The 16,088-nt window shown below is 43.2% G+C and overlaps 1 protein-coding gene across 1 annotated transcript in view; it reads left to right on the top strand.

The window, feature by feature from the left end:
* Positions 1-15,851, top strand: part of LOC141106731 (membrane-spanning 4-domains subfamily A member 4A-like) — a 39,832-nt gene extending 23,981 nt beyond the window's left edge. The window contains exon 6 of the mRNA XM_073597664.1: positions 15,700-15,851. Coding sequence (XP_073453765.1) covers positions 15,700-15,792 — 93 coding nt within the window. The 3' untranslated portion in view covers positions 15,793-15,851. The remainder of the gene's footprint in view (positions 1-15,699) is intronic.
* The last annotated feature ends 237 nt before the right edge of the window (positions 15,852-16,088 follow it).

Genomic DNA, 16,088 nt, shown 5'->3' with positions numbered 1-16,088 from the left:
ATTAGATTCAGCAATGCAACAGCCGGATCTGGATCAAGGGGGTGTTGAAATAAGGTGGAAGCCATACGGAATATTGCAGCCCAAAATTCCTGTACTATTGGGCACGTCCACCAAATATGTACATGGGTACCCCTTTCGTTACAGCCACGAAAACAGGTATCGGGATAGCTTGGGAGGAATTTGGAGATCCTGGCCGGGACTAGGTACCATCTCATGAGTACTTTGTAGTTCGCTTCTTGAGCCATTATATTGTGGGATGATATTTTCGTATTGGACCAGATATCAGACCAGTCCTCTGCATCAAGATCTAATGAGAGGTCTGTGGACCACTTTACAGCGTAAGAGGGAAGGTTGGTTGGGGGAGAGGTCAGATGGGTATATAGGAGGGAAATCAGTCCCGGAGCATGAGGGTCCGAGTTGCAGATTCCTTCGAAAATAGTTAGATCACCTAGTGAGGTATGTGTGCCTATAGTTGTACGAATAAAGTGGGTTATCTGTAAATACCTAAATAGTTCTGTAGGGGGAATGTCATCATTGTTTTGTAGCGAAGTAAATGTCTTAATGGTAGATCCAGTGGTAAAATCGCGCACACGATATAGTCCCGCCCTAAGCCAGATTTGAAATGATCCCGGATTGGTTTGGGCCGGATAAAATTTTGGGTGGTCTAGGAATGAGAGTAACGGGGAATGGGCCGATTGTAATTTAAATGGACCTCGGAGTTTGTCCCACAATTTAAGAGAGTGTGCTGTGACGGGGTTACTGACTGGGCCTCGCGTTGAGGGGGGCAGCCATAGTATGTTAAACACTTTGAGAGGGTGAAGGTCAATGGCTTCCAAACTAACCCAGAGTGGAGTTTCATTTTTTGCATGGTATAGAGTTATCTGGGCTAGCTGAGCTGCGTGATAGTATCCCAAGAAGTTAGGCAGACCCAGCCCTCCCTTGAGTTTACTACGAAGTAATATAGCTTTAGCTACTCTAGGTCTAGTAGAGCCCCATATATATTTGGACACTTTTGTCTGAATAATGCGGTGGTAGTATAAAGGAATAGGGATCGGAAGGACTCTATATAAATAAAGTAATTTAGGTAGCATGGACATTTTTACGGCCGCAATCCGGCCTAACCATGAGATACATAGTGGGCGCCAAGATTCTAATAAACTAGTTATGTGTTTTAACATTGGGAGGTAGTTGGCTCGAAACAGGTGGCTTGGGTCGCTGGTTAGCTTGATACCTAGGTAGGGAATTGTGGTTGTAGACCAGGTGAAAGAGAAGAATTCTCGTAGATGTTCTAGTTCTGAGTGTGGAAGGGACACATTGAGGGCCTTAGACTTGGATTGGTTGACTTCCAATCCAGATATTAGCGCAAATTGATCTAGGAGGTGAATTAGATTCGGGAGTGTGGTTCGTGGGGATGTGACAAATAGTAGTGCATCGTCGGCAAATAGGCATAATTTGTGTGATGTAGAGGCTACCTCTAAGCCTTTAATATTTGGGTTTGCTCTAAGGAGAGCTGCTAGTGGTTCGATCGCCAATGCGAACACTAGAGGGGAGAGGGGGCACCCTTGTCTTGTGCCTCGTTGTATTTGAAAATAGTCCGATCGGTATCCTGAATATTTAACATATGCTCTTGGTTGGTTGTAAAGGGAGTCTACCCATTGCAGAAAGTTGGGGCCAAATCCCCATCTTTGTAGTATATAGCGGAGGTAAGGCCAAGAGACAGTGTCAAATGCCTTACGGATGTCAAGAGAGAGGAGATGCATAGGGATTTGGCGTGTTCGAGCTAGGTGTTGGAGCAGGATGACCCGACGGATATTATCACTGGCCTGGCGTTTTGGAATGAAGCCTACTTGGTCTTTGTGTATGAGGCCACCTATAATTGGGTTAAGGCGTAACGCCATAATTTTGGCTAGAATCTTTATATCCAGATTGAGTAGGGAAATAGGCCTGTAATTTGACCATAGAGTATTGTCTGAGTTAGGCTTAGGTATCATAGAGATAATGGCTGTCAATGTGTCCCGACCAAAGGAATGTTGTTTAAGGAGGGCGTTAAAAGTGTTAGTGAGAAGGGGGGCTAGGATGGGAGCAAATTTTTTAAAGTATGAAGCAGAAAGACCGTCAGGGCCCGGTCTTTTGTGTGGTTTAAGAGACTTTATAGCAATAAGGACTTCTTCGGACGTGATGGGAGATTCCATAGACTCTTTATTGGCCTCTGACAACCTCGGGAGAGTAATGTTTTGAAACAATACCTCAGCTTGTGTCGCCGAGAAGGTACGTGTTGGGGTATATAGTTCAGCTAGCTTTCTGCGGAATTCAGAAAGCACCTTCACTGGGTTACTCGTGAAATTATCTTTGGCCAATTTGAGTCTAATGGGATTGTGCATTCTTTCCGGTTGACGTAGTCTCAATGCGAGGAAGGTGTCTGGCTTATTGGCTTTATTATAAATTGTGTGGTTGGACCTGCGAATGGCTTTGTCTGCTGATTCTGCCAAGAGCAGGTCCAACTCTGTTTTCGTCTTTTCTAACAAAATTCTATGAGGTTCAGTTGGAGTGGATTGGAATTGGAGGAAAAGGCGGTGAAAATCTGCTTCCAATTGCTGGATTCTAAGTTTTTTATCTCTTTTGAGGTGAGTAGATACAGATATGCAGGTCCCTCTAATTACGGGTTTGTGTGCCTCCCATAATAGGACTGGTGAGATGTCAGGAGTGGAATTATGTTTAATGTATTCTTTAAGAGCCAGTTCTATATCGATACAGTATGATTGGTTAGTTAAATATGCCTCATTTATACACCATGTACAGTCTCTAGACTGGGGGATCAGGGCAGAGACAGTTGTGATCACTGCACAGTGGTCTGACCAGGTAATTGGAACAATGTTTGAGTGGAGTAGGGTAGGTGAGGATGCAACAGGTATAAAAATATGATCGATCCTTGAAAAGGATTTGTGTGGATATGAATAAAACGTAAAGTTTTTCTTGGTTGGGTTACATTCTCTCCATGTGTCTAATAGTGAGGCTTGCTGGAATAGTTTGCGGAATAATATAGAGGGGGAGAATTGTTCAGGGGTATAAGGGGATTTATCAAGGTGCGGATGAAGCACTTGGTTGGAGTCACCGCATATAAAAAGGGTACCCTTACTGTGTGTTCGTATTACTTGTAGGAGATGTTTGAAGAATGGGTTAGGATTGTTATTGGGGGCGTAATAAGAGACTATAGTGGTCATCACGTCTTGTAGATGACCAACTAAAATAATATAGCGACCTTTGGGGTCTTTAATTTCTTTTGTGAGAGTGAATGGAAGGGTACGGTGGAATGCAATGAGGACGCCACGTTGTTTAGTGGCAGCCGAGGCGGAGAACACTTGGGGATATTTGGAACTAAAGTATTTAGGGGTTGCTTGGATTGAAAAGTGTGTTTCCTGTAGGGCCACCACACTGGCTTTCAGGTGTGCGAAGGTACGAAAGGCCTTAACCCTTTTATTTGGGGAGTTGAGTCCCTTGACATTAAGGGAGAGTATGTTCAGAGGGGCCATTGATATGGGTAGGGAGAAATACCAAGGGTAGATGTCCGAGGATCACGCGGCCCACCCGACCTAGTGAAGAATGGGGAAGGAAATGGAAAGAAAAGGCGTGAGGAAAAGAAAAAGAAGGGGAGAGAGGATAGAGCATGTTTTTTGTAGAGAGAACAAGGAAGTGTAATAACACTTGGTACGTTGGACATGTTAGCCCAACAAGTGGATGCCCATACTTCCAGACCAGCCAGCTGGCGAGGGAGCATGTGCATCCTATAGGGGGGTGCAGTGACAATTCCCCGCCGCAGGTCGGGAAAAGTTAAAGAACTGTGGTGCTCAAAAAGTATAAACAATACATACTAAGACCGTGTTATCTCAGTTATAAGATATCGGCAATAATCCCGCTTTGGTGAGAAAGGTTTCAGTGCCAAACAAGTGGTACATCTGAGCCTAGAATCACCAGGGGGGATAAGGAGATCTAAAGATAATTGGTATCAATTTAACTATGCCTGTATATGTTGTATAATTAGCATTTTTGAAACCTTAGGTTAAACAAGTAAGATTAAACCAAACAAAGCAAAAAGAAAATAAAAAGGAAAAAAGGGTATTCAGAACACATGCACCCCATAGTGGGATTAGGGGGATCACATATGCTGGGTCCCGTAACAGTGGGAAATCTTACCAGGATACAAACGTCTGAGTCTCGATGATGTAATATAGTAAAAAGAGTAAAAAAGGGAGAAGAAAAGAAAAAAAAAAAAAAAAAAGGAAAAATTCACAACTATCTCAGTTCATTGAGATATCAACCGTGAAACCAGGAGTTCTCCTGAGGTGTTAAATAAGAGCATTAAATGTTAGGTTCTTCAGCGAGACGTGTGTGCTTTAGGATCAAAAAGGCTTGCTTGACGGGACGGTGTTCCTTTTCGGATCGAGGAAGGGCCAGCTTGGTTCCGTTTAGGAGTGGCGGTGTAAGGGTGGGCTGCAGAGCGGGCTGGAGTGCGTGGTAACGCTGTTTCTGATTGATGAGCAGGGGGAGACAGATGCAGTGATTCAAGAAGACGCTGCAGTGCTTCTGGGGATGTGGAGGAGTGTTGCTGCCCCTGGTATGTGAACTGAAGAGAAAAGGGGAAACGCCAGGTATATTTTATCTGATGTTGTATCAGGATTTGTAGTTGCGGCTTCATGGCTCGCCGTTTAGCAATGGTAAGGGGTGCCAGGTCAGAAAAAAGTTGGTAGTTGTGGTCTTGGAACTGGAGAGCGTCTTTATTCCGGGCTGCTGCGAGTAGTTGTTCTTTTGTGCGGAAAAAGTGCAGCTTAATTATTATGTCCCGTGGGGGGCCATCTTGTTGGCGGCGGGTAAGCGCCCTGTGGATTCTGTCGAATTCCAGGCGTTCGATGGGTATGGAAGGACAAAGTTCCTGGAATAGGGCTGTAGTAAAAGATTGCATATCCTCAACCACTTCAGGGATACCCCGGAGGCGTAAATTTGATCTGCGAGATCTGTTCTCGGCGTCCTCTAAGCGTGAGAGCAATGTAGCATTTTCCTCACGGAGGGCTGCCTGTTCCTGAGCATGTTCTTGAATGGTAAGCTCTATATCGTCTACTCTGGTTTCCAGGTCTGCTGTGCGCTGACCTAGTTCTCGTATCTCCCGTGACAGTCTGTTTGTTATTTGGTCAGATGTGGCTTTCAGGGCCTTGTTTAACATCTTCTCCATATGTTTCAGAAAGTCAGGCTGTGACATACCTTGTTGTACAGGGATGGGAGAACCGCTGTATATAGAGTCTGCAGCATCATCCTCCTCGCTGTCTGCCTGCTCCGTTCTGGCTGGAGATGCAGCATGTTGTTTGGAGAGGGCTTTCGCCGCCATCTTGGATGAGGCGCGGGCTAGGGCCTCCTTGATCGGTTTGGTCTTATGTTTACCTTTGTGACCCGTCAGAACCATCCCGGTTGTGGCTCGGGTAACGCTGGGGGTGATCGCCGGTGTTTAGGTGCGGTTAGGCGGTCTGAGGACGTTATACGATCCCGATTCTGCGGCGGGAAGTGCGGAGCTCTAAGAGGTAACGTCCTCCATGTTGAGCCTCGCGCATGCGCCCCCGATTTGATATATTTTCTATATTTTTGGATACATAGAATGCACTTTTTGGTTAAGTTCTATTGGCAGATAGCATGTCTAATTTTATTTGTTTTCTTTTTTTTTAATGCACAATAAAAATAATTGTGTAGAATAATACTTGGCTATGTGTTTTACTTCAAATGACAGTTTGGGAGTAGGCAGTTACATTAAAAAAAATACAATGTAAAATTAACAAGGGACACCAACATAGTTGTATCTTTGATCTTAAAAACTACTATAATGATAGTAATGGTAATGGGATAATGTAATGGGATAATGGTTTTGTGGTAACTTGCCCTCCAAGAAAAAAAACAAGCATAATAATATTATTCTTGATATCACTAGAAAAAAAAAGCCTTTACAAATTAGTTTGCCATAACTCCATCAGTATCACCAGGAAAGCAGCTTCATTATTATCCCATTAAAGTAGAAGAAAATTGTGCACTGCATTTTGAGATTTCATAATTTGCCATGTCACAATGTCAATTCTCTATTACGAATGCTAGTTTACAAGACCGACCGCTTCTGGCTCGTCCTTGCTTCAGAGCATGCGTATTTGTACTTTGGAATTTTGTCCGACGGACTTGTGTACACACACTCGGAAAATCCGACAACAGACATTCTCGGAAAATTTTAAAACATGCTATCAAACATTTGTCCACAGAAACTTGGCCAACAATTTTCCGATAGAGCATACACACGGTCAGATTTTCCACTAACAGCCTGTCATCACACATTTCCCCTTGGAAAATCCAATCATGTGTATGAGGCTTTACTTTGTCTTTCCCTCTAACCTAAACACTAAACCCTCCTCCCAAAATGAATCCCATTGCTCAGGCTTGGTTCATACTGCTATGACCCCAAAGTCGTGCAACTTCCAGTGCATTGAGATTTGATGCAACGTCAATGAGGCTTTCTTGCGACTGTGGCTTTGGCCGATCATAACAAAACAGAGTGTGACATGTATTATAGTTTTTGGACCATTCTGAGGCCAAAAAGCTTTCCCAATCCTTATGGTAGAGTCTTGCTACTTCTAACCATGATTGGCCTTGCTTCCCTTGGTCTTTATAAGTCGGGTCCCTTGTATCTAAAATTTCAGGATGCTTACATACAAGTCGGATGAGCTATTCATTGTCAAGAGCAGTCCTCAGTCTCTTGGAGGTCGTCTTTCATGCACTGAGAACACAGCGGTGCAATGTGCTTGCTAGGTGGACAATGTGCTTTGGGAGGTAACAATGCTTGGGAAGAGATTTTGAGCAGCAAGGATGGGCTGAGCCACAGGTACATAGCAGAAAATAAAAGAGGAGTGGAGTATAGGGTTAAAAAAAAAACCTCTGAAGTCGCAGCCAAAGTCACAAAGATAAGACACAGAAATTAGGAAGTTTGTGATTTTAACATTGTAGTCTGTGGCACTCAAGTTGCAAGGAAGATGCAGAAAAATACTGCAAGAACTATTTTTTCTTTTTTGTCGCTGCAACAAACTGAGTTTTACAGTTTATTTTCTTTAGCATGCAGTCACTGTAGAAAAGCCCATCCTTTACCAGAATGCTGCAGATACATTTTCATTGCTCTCTTTGAGGTATGGGAGAGAGAGAGAGAGAGAGAGAGAGAGAGAGAGAGAGAGAGAGAGAGAGAGAGAGAGAGAGAGAGAGAGAGGGAGAGGGAGAGAGAGAGAGAGAGAGAGAGAGAGAGGGAGAGAGAGAGAGGGAAAGAGAGAGATGCATGGAGGAGCTCAGCTATGAGGAAAGATTAGAGGAACTGAATGTATTCTCTCTTGAGAAGAGGAGATTAAGAGGGGATATGATCAACATGTACAAATACATAAGGGGTCCAATATAGTGAACTTGGTTTTGAGTTATTCACTTTATGGTCAACACAGAGGACAAGGGGGCACTCTTTATGTTTAGAGGAAAAGAGATTTCATCTTCAAATATGGAAAGGTTTCTTCACAGTAAGAGCTGTGAAAATGTGGAATAGACTCCCTCCAGAATTGGTTCTTGCCAGCTCAGTAGATTGCTTTAAAAAAGGCCTGGATTCTTTTGTCAATGTACATAATACAACTAGGTACTAACATTTATAGGTAAAGTTGATCCAGGGAAAATCTGATTGCCTCTCAAGGGTTTAGGAAGGAATTTTTACCCTGCTGGAGCAAATTGGATCATGCTTTGCTGGGGGTTTTCAACTTCCTCTGGATCAAATGTGGGTGAAAGATTGTGTATATGGGATTGTATGATTTTTTTTTTGTTTTTTTGGTTGAACTAGATGGACTTGTGTCTTTTTTCAACCTGACCAATTATTTATTTATTTCAGGTACTTATATAGCGCCGTCAATTTACGCAGCGCTTTTACATATACATTGTACATTCACATCAGTCCCTACCCTCAAGGAGCTTACAATCTAAGGTCCCTAACTCACATTCATACATACTAGGGACAATTTAGACAGGATCCAATTAACCTACCAGCATGTCTTTGGAGTGTGGGAGGAAACCGGAGTACCCGGAGGAAACCCACGCAGGCACAGGGAGAACATGCAAACTCCAAGCAGGTAGTGTCGTGGTTGGGATTCGAACCAGCGACCCTTCTTACTGCTAGGCGAGAGTGCTACCACTACACCACTGTGCCGCCCCATTATGTAACCATATGGCTCTCTGCAGAGATCTGACACACCCTTTGCTAAGACAGACCTAAAAATCTGCAATTAGCAAAGCTTATGATCCCAGATAATTGGAGATGTCTAATTCTGACTCAGTAGGAGGTGTATCAGATCTCTGCAGAGAGGCAGCTGTTTCAATACAGAGAACTTTTTTCTCTGCAGCATGCTGGGAGAGGACAGACTTTTTCTAGTGAGACTGTAACTGCTTTTTACAGAAACTAAATTGTAAAATGTTGCACACTTTTTGTTTTGACGAACCTGAAATGTATTCATCATATTTAAACTGAAAGTTTACATTTGCTTTATTTAGTACCTATTCCCTAGATTGACACTTAAAGGATAACAAAGCTCTTTTGAAATAAAAAAAGTAAAATCAAAGAGCTGTAATTAGCATTATTTGCAAGGCATAAGTTGTACATAACTGTTATAGATTGTACAAAACTGGTATAACAATAAAAAACAGGTGGGGTCACTATGTGTAGAATACTACATATTAAAGCTCCAAAATAGGAGTACATCTAGAGAAGATAACACAATAGTATATACACTTGACCCATTTGTATCGCTCAAATAACAAAAAAAAAAAACAAAAACCCTTAACATATATCTGTAACATTTGTAAAAGTAAAGTACAAGTGCATAGGATCAAATACTGTATTTGCCCGTAATTTGTTGTGATACCAAGTTGGAAAGGTCCAACTTTCTCTACCCAAGCTTTTATATTGAATTCAGTCAGTCTGTTGTGCGGAAAATAATAGGTGCCCGCGCAGTTGCAGCCAACTGGCCCCTAACGACTGGTACGGGGATGGGGCTTTAGAGGATTCTGGTGTGTAGGCAGACCAAAACTGTATTACTACAGCAGGAGAATTCAAAGCAAGGTTTGGAGAGAATGAGCCTGAAATTGGGTATACAAATTTGGGTAGGGATAAAAAAAAAAAAAAAAAAAAAAAAGAAGAACAGGGGGTGGGAGGGGGTGAAGGAGGATAAGGAATAAGATTCTACCAAGAAAGGGAGCGTAAGGGAGGAGAAGGAGCAAGTAGGGAGAAGCCCCAGGAATATAAGAGGGAGGGGTTAGGGTAGCTTTATCCTCCTCCGGCAAGAGATCAAGTGTTCAGTCAGGGGATTAGGTCAGCAGCTGGGAATATTCGGCCTTTGTATTAAAATCATGCCAGCAGGACCAAGTTTTCCTAAATTTGGAGGTTGTCTCCTTCGTCAAATGGACAAGTTCCTCCATTTCTACTATCTTGTTTATGCGCTTGATCTAGTCTGCTATCTTAGATATTACGAAGAATCGGGAGGTAGTTTTTTGCATAGAGATTGGAAAGTTTGGAAGGTAGTTGGATTCCAAGGTAAGTAATGGAATTGTGATTCCCGTTAAATGGGAAGTTCGATTGGCATTGTCTCAGTGTCTCCTCATTGAGGGATATGTTCAGTGCGTGCGATTTCGTAAAATTTATCTGCAAGTAAGTTAAGGTTTGAAATGTGTTGAAATCTTTGAGTAAATTAGGGATCATGGTGAGGGGTTCTGCAAGGAAGAAAAGAATGTCGTCCGCAAAGGCCGCTAACTTGAAAGTGTGCTGGGAGATGGAGATACCCTTGATGTCATGGTTTGATCTGAGGCGGCGCAGTAGGGGTTCTAAAGTAAGGACAACGATTAAGGGAGAAAGGGGGCATCCCTGTCTTGTCCCATTGAAATCAATCAGTTGCGGCCGGGAGGAATCAGTGGTATTGATGTAGGTCAGGGGTTAATGGCAAGAAGGAAGGGGGTTACCATTGAGAAGGCATTTGATAGGTGGTCGTTGACTTAAACTTTGGCAGTGGGAGCGAAGTACAGTGCCAGTATAAAATGCAGCATGCGGTCTCGAATACCAATAGGGTGGCCTGGGACTATATGTCAGAAGTACTCCAAGCTATCAAATGCCTTCTCCGCATCCAGGGAAAGAAAAAATCCAACTAGCTGCAAAAAATGTCCTCAGCATGTGCAAAAACACTACAGCCCACTAGATGTCCTCAGTGGGTAATTACTTCTGTGCAATGACGTAGGTGCTACCAAAAGCTATTAAAAAAATTATTAATACTAAACAATGTGCCAATATTACTAACAAAATATCACATATCAACATGCATATGTACTGCATAGTGCAAATATATGTCCTTGACATTTGCAAAAACACCACAGTACACTGGATGTCTTCAGTGAGTGATCACTTCTGTGCAATGACGTTCCTTTTCAGTATATTGTGCTCCTAATTCACCACTTATTGTGACTTCACCACCACCACATGCAATGGTCACTCACCAGATGTAGTAAGAATAAACGCCTTTGGTTCATTAAGGATATCCAATCCGTTTGTGATGGGTCCAATAGCAGCCTTTCCAAGCAATGTATTAGTATCTCTTGCTCTGTTCAGTGCTCATAAAGACATATGGATAGCCATCATGGTATAGTATGTCATTTAATTTTATTAAAAAAGTTAAAACATGGTTAAACTCACATGTTATGGTGCCCTTAAGCCAGCACCAAGCAAATCCAGCAGTGTATATAGAGAGTAGTGTCTCAGTTTGTTTCCCAACTGTTACTGTGTCTCCTCACAGCCACATGCGATGAGAAAGTTCCTAGCAGCCGCTACGCATTTCACAATGTAATTTGCATCATGAAGGAAGCTTCGGCTAATATTTTGGTGTAGAGTTTCAAATCTACGTTGAGTAGAGATATTGGCCTGTAGTTGGTGACCTGCGAGGGGTCCTTACCAGGTTTGGGGAGAACGGTAATGTGGGCTTCTAAAAGGTCACGAGAGGGTAGTGAATAGGAGGCAAAAAAATTAAAGGCTTTTAAAAAGTGGGGTAGAAGAGTGTCTGTGAAGGATTTGCAGTATCTGACTGTCATGCCATCTGGGCCTGGGCTCTTTCGCATTTTCATCTGTTTAAGCGCCAAGGTAACTTCTTCAATCGAGAGAGGGAGTTCTAAATGTTTTGCCTCAGGCGCAGTCAGTGCTTTAGGGCTAAATTTTTTGGAGAAAGTCTTTGATCATTTGTAATTTGGGGGCATCATCCCTGTTAAGGTCTGGAGCAGATAGGTTATAAAGTTGGGAATATTACTGTATAAATTGATCCGCTATGCCTTCATTAGATAGTACTTTGTTCCCTTGGTCGGTCAGGGAATGTACGGTTGTGGACTCTTTTTTAGATTGGAGAAATCTGGCCAGGAGTTTGCCTGATTTATTGGCGATTTTATAAAATATTTTTTGGGACAGTACATAGTTGCGTTTTTTTAATTTAATTCTTCCAGTAGGTCTGTCCTAGTCTGCTGGAGTTCTCGGAGAGAGAGCGCAGCTTGTGACATTTTGTGTGCTTGTTCCAAAGTATGGATGCGGGTTATCAAATTGTCTATGCAAGCTTGTCGTTCTTGTCTGCGTTTTGCCACTTGAGCAATTAGTTCTCCCCAAATAACACATTTGTGTGCCTCCCGTCTAGTCATTGGGGAGATCTCAGGGGTATAGTTTTCTGTAAAGTAATGTCGGAGCTCTTGGTGTATCAAAGACAAAATAGCAGGATCTGTGAGTAGGGAAGGATCCAGGTGCCAGAATGAGAAGCGAGTGTTGGTATCTGTAAATTCAAGAGTTATGGAAATGGGATGGTCGTCAGACAAGTACATAGGGTCAATCTATGTTCGCACGAGCATCGGGAGATCCCTTTGGGAAATAAATAAGTAGTCAAGTCTGGAATTAGTGTTGGTGTGAAATCGAAAAGAAAGTATAATTATTCACATTTGGGTTCAAAGTACGCCAAGAGTCATGCAGCAGCATTTCTCGAAGTTGTAGATTGATTGCTCTTAGGGCCTTGTATGGTAATGAGGAGGTACCATTGGAGGTGTCAAGTGTAGAATTCAGGGGGATGTGAAATCCCCACCTAGGATTACGATACCTTTGTGAAATGCTGAGAGTGATTGGACTATGGAGCGAAAGAAGGTGACTTGATTGGTGCTTGGGGCATAAATGTTTGCCAGGGTGACAGGCTTCCCATTAACTGGTCCTTTAACGAAAAGGTATCTGCCTTCATTAACGGAGCAGGAGTCAGACTTGGAAAGAACAGTTTTTGGCGAAAAGGATAGAGACCCCTTTCGTCTTGGATGCGTTAGTAGTAGCGTGGAAGACCGTTGGATAGCGGGTGTTAGAGTTTGGGGATAGAATCCGTTTTGAAGTGCGTCTCCTGTAGGAAAATAATGTCAGCTTTGTTTTTATGCATTGCCTGAAGTAGCTGGGAGCATTTCTCTGGTATATTGAGACTGCAAGTGTTTAAGGATATGAGTTTTAGGAGGAGGTTATTACTTCTAGGGAGAGAGGGTATCATTCTATGGAATGAGCCATCCGCTGGTAAACAAGATGCTAAGTTTGTTATTTGGCACTGAATAATTCAGAGTCAGAGGAGGATAATAATAAATAAAATATGAAAAAAATAAATACATCAAGCATCATACAAAGCATGAGGAACAGTAAATATGCATACATTTGCAAAGAAGGGAGGGAGGGGGGTGGGGAAGGAAGTTAATTACAGAAGTTGGTGGGTCGACTAAATCCAACACTGATCTCAAGTCCTCTTGTTCATTATGGGAACGTGAATATGGATGAGGGGATCAGTTTGTATGGTCCAGCTTCAGTGTCATGAGAGGATCAGTGTTAGTACTGACATTGTAGTGTGTATCCAGGACAGGATGGACTGGAGGGGTTGGAATATGTCATATCCAGAGGGGAATGGGGTTCCACAAAAAAGGATAATGTGTAAGCCATTCTGGAGGGAGGGATTGATGATGGCATTATGGACCAAATAAGGGTGGTGTTAAGGGCGGAGACAGGTTTGCCGGTTATAATGGTGACATCGCCCATGAGTTCAAAGTTAGATGCCAGTTCCTGGGCCAGACCAAAAAACAAGATAAACGTGGTCAGTGTGATCAATGGTCAAGGGTATAGAGAGAAAGTAACAAGGACAGGGTGAGAAACAGAAAAGAGAACAGGTGTTTAGGTGAAGTCTGTTGGACCGATTAGTTGTCTCGTCGAGCCCTTCGCGGTTGTGGGGATTTCATGGGGCTGGAGCCACCTTGCGGATCCAGAAAGGTTGGATGGAGTTTGTGAGCAGAGGGTGATCACTGTCTGCGGTATCTCTGTTCTTGGGCCTCTATGGGTTCGCCTCTGGGTGCTGTAGGTCTCATGATGTTCAGACGAAACTCAGCATACCAGTTGGGTACTTCCATCAGCGGGATTTCCAGGGTGTCACAGAATTGTTGCAGGTCTTCTGGAACTTGAAAGGAATGCCGTGCGGCCTTAGGACGAGGCTGAAAGGCAGAAGAGGAATTTGCACCTATAGTGGATTCCCTTGGTGCGCAGTACATCCAGTAGGGGATGTAGGTCTCTGTGGTGCTGAAGAGTGATGGTTGATGGATCTTAAAAAGCAGATTTTGCTGCTGTCATGGGATATCTGGGTTCTGTTGTGCGCCTTTCTCAGGATCTTTTCCTTCAATCTGAAGTAAATTAAACAGCATACCACATCTAGTAGAAAAATTACAAGTGAGGGCAGTAAAAACTCGGTTTAAAATAACAGGAATAGTATAGAAAAGCTTTTTTTGAATATGATATCTTATGCACAACTGTTTCTTAATTAACCTATTGGTTGTTACTAAGTATCCACTCCCTCACATACCTAAGCACTCACTGTTATTTATTTCTATATATTCTCTATCTCTTTGAGATGTCTTAACATTCACCCAACGAGTACACATTCTAAGTTCTAACACTTTTTATAAAGATCACTACTACCTGTCTAGTAACAGGTGTCTCATCATCTATTAGCGCCACACTTTATTTTTATTTTTACACTTGCAACGGTCAGATTGTTGTGTTGGCTGCTTCATTTTGTTTATTTCAGGAGTTGGCGCAATATCTACACCTTCCTTGTAAAGGTAGTAGTTGCTCAGCACCAACTGATTCTGGAAGGCGTTTGATCCTCAAGTTATGGTGCCTCCCACGATTGTCAAGATCCTCCCACGATATGTCTGTGAAGATCTCTGAGTTGCAGGGTATGGGTGTCTACAGCCTGATGGATGCGGCGTATGGCTGTGCCCTGGTGTGTGGCTACCTTTTTCACCTCCTGCACCCTGCCTGCAATCGATTGGATGTCAATGCGAAAGTCTGTTATTGCAGCCGTTAAGGTCCTTAATGTCTGCCGCAATCTTGCGAAGATCTTGCAAAGAACGGTCAGATTGAGCTGCTGCTGAGGTGATAAGGAGATCTACACACTAGGGGGATGAGTGGGTGGATATCGGACCCGTAGCAGATGTGCCTGATGGAGATGTAGGGCCTTGTGACGCCGCCATGCTGCCCACCTGTGTCCAGGACAACTCCAGATATTCTGGCTCAGCCTGCCACTAGAATCGTGGGGAGAGCAGGACCGTGTGGCAGAAGAGCTGTGGGATGAGGTCCCCATGCGGTTTGTCAAGATTAAAAACAGAAAAGAGAGGGCGCACCGGCCTTGTGCATTATCTTTAAATATAATGCACAAAAAGATCTTTAAAGATCTTTAAGATAATGCACAAGGCCGGTGCGCCCTCTCTTTTCTGTTTTTTGTCTGTATGTTAGGATTTCCCTATCCTTGAGGGCAGCAAGGCTGAAAGCTACCATCCATCGAGAACTTTGAACTGTCGGGCTTACACATTTATGCGCAAGAGTTTTTGTTTTGTTTTGTTGTTTGTCAAGATTGCACGATGCAAACCTCCGGTGGAGTCAAGTGAGATCCTCTGCTGAGATCCTCTGCTGGCACAGAATAAGTGGCCATCTTCCACTGAGGTCAAAGCAAGCCCCCTCTTTGATTTTACTTTAGCTTAACAGGTTGTCCAGTCCAGGATGTGAAACCTATGCTAGTCCTCTTCTCAGTTAATTAGGGGCTTTGCACTACTTCACACAAGTAACTTTTCTCTATAGGTCCTGATGAAAAGTTGTCTCTCTTCAAGCACACATAGGAAACCCTTTCTCTAGTATGCTCAGAAGACCCTGCAAGGATACTTTCCAAAGGTGGTTCCAGGCAGGAACAGGGAGAGAGGCAAGTATGTATCCAGCTGGACAGAAATCAGGGAAGTAGATTTATCAAGGGACAACTTGTACCAAAGGTCCTGTGAGTCTATAACAGTGGACCCCTACGGATAGCCTTGAAGGTGCTAGACTTTTCTGTAAAACTAGTATAATCAAGTACATAGTGCATGCCGGTCAGAGGTTTATATTTTAGTTGGAAAACTTACCAACCTAATTTAACAGGCACATTTGTTTACCTTGACCTGATAAAAGGGTATAGGGTCTCCTTCACATTACATTGTCTGATTCAGATTTTTATGTCAAATAATGAATGTTTTTTTTTCTTTTGTATGTTTTCACAGACCTTTCTGATCCAGAATGAAGTTGTGATTGCAATGCCTGAACCATCAGCATATTCAAATCCAGAAGGCAGAATAAATGTCTCTTCAGCCTAGGTTCACACTTGTGCAATGCGGGAACCAGCGTGATTACAGCGCCGGTTCCCGCATCGCATCTCTCCCACAGGCAGTTCACACTGCCCTCTGCGAACCGCTGCGGGTGTCAATACATTTTTAATGACGCCCGCAGATCGGTTCACAGATCACAGTGTGAACTGTAAACTCGCACAGGAATCGGATCGCATAGGTGAGAACACCCATGCGATCGGATTTCAGTGTGGGGGAAAAAAAAGTCCCTGCACTTTTTTTCCTGCGAATCTAATGCGAGTTAAGCCATACAACTGTATGGGTGA

Source organism: Aquarana catesbeiana, linkage group LG08 (assembly GCF_042186555.1).
Source record: "Aquarana catesbeiana isolate 2022-GZ linkage group LG08, ASM4218655v1, whole genome shotgun sequence".
Classification (NCBI taxonomy): domain Eukaryota; kingdom Metazoa; phylum Chordata; class Amphibia; order Anura; family Ranidae; genus Aquarana; species Aquarana catesbeiana.
Note: the sequence above shows the minus strand (reverse complement) of the source record. Positions and strands in the feature narration are given on the sequence as shown.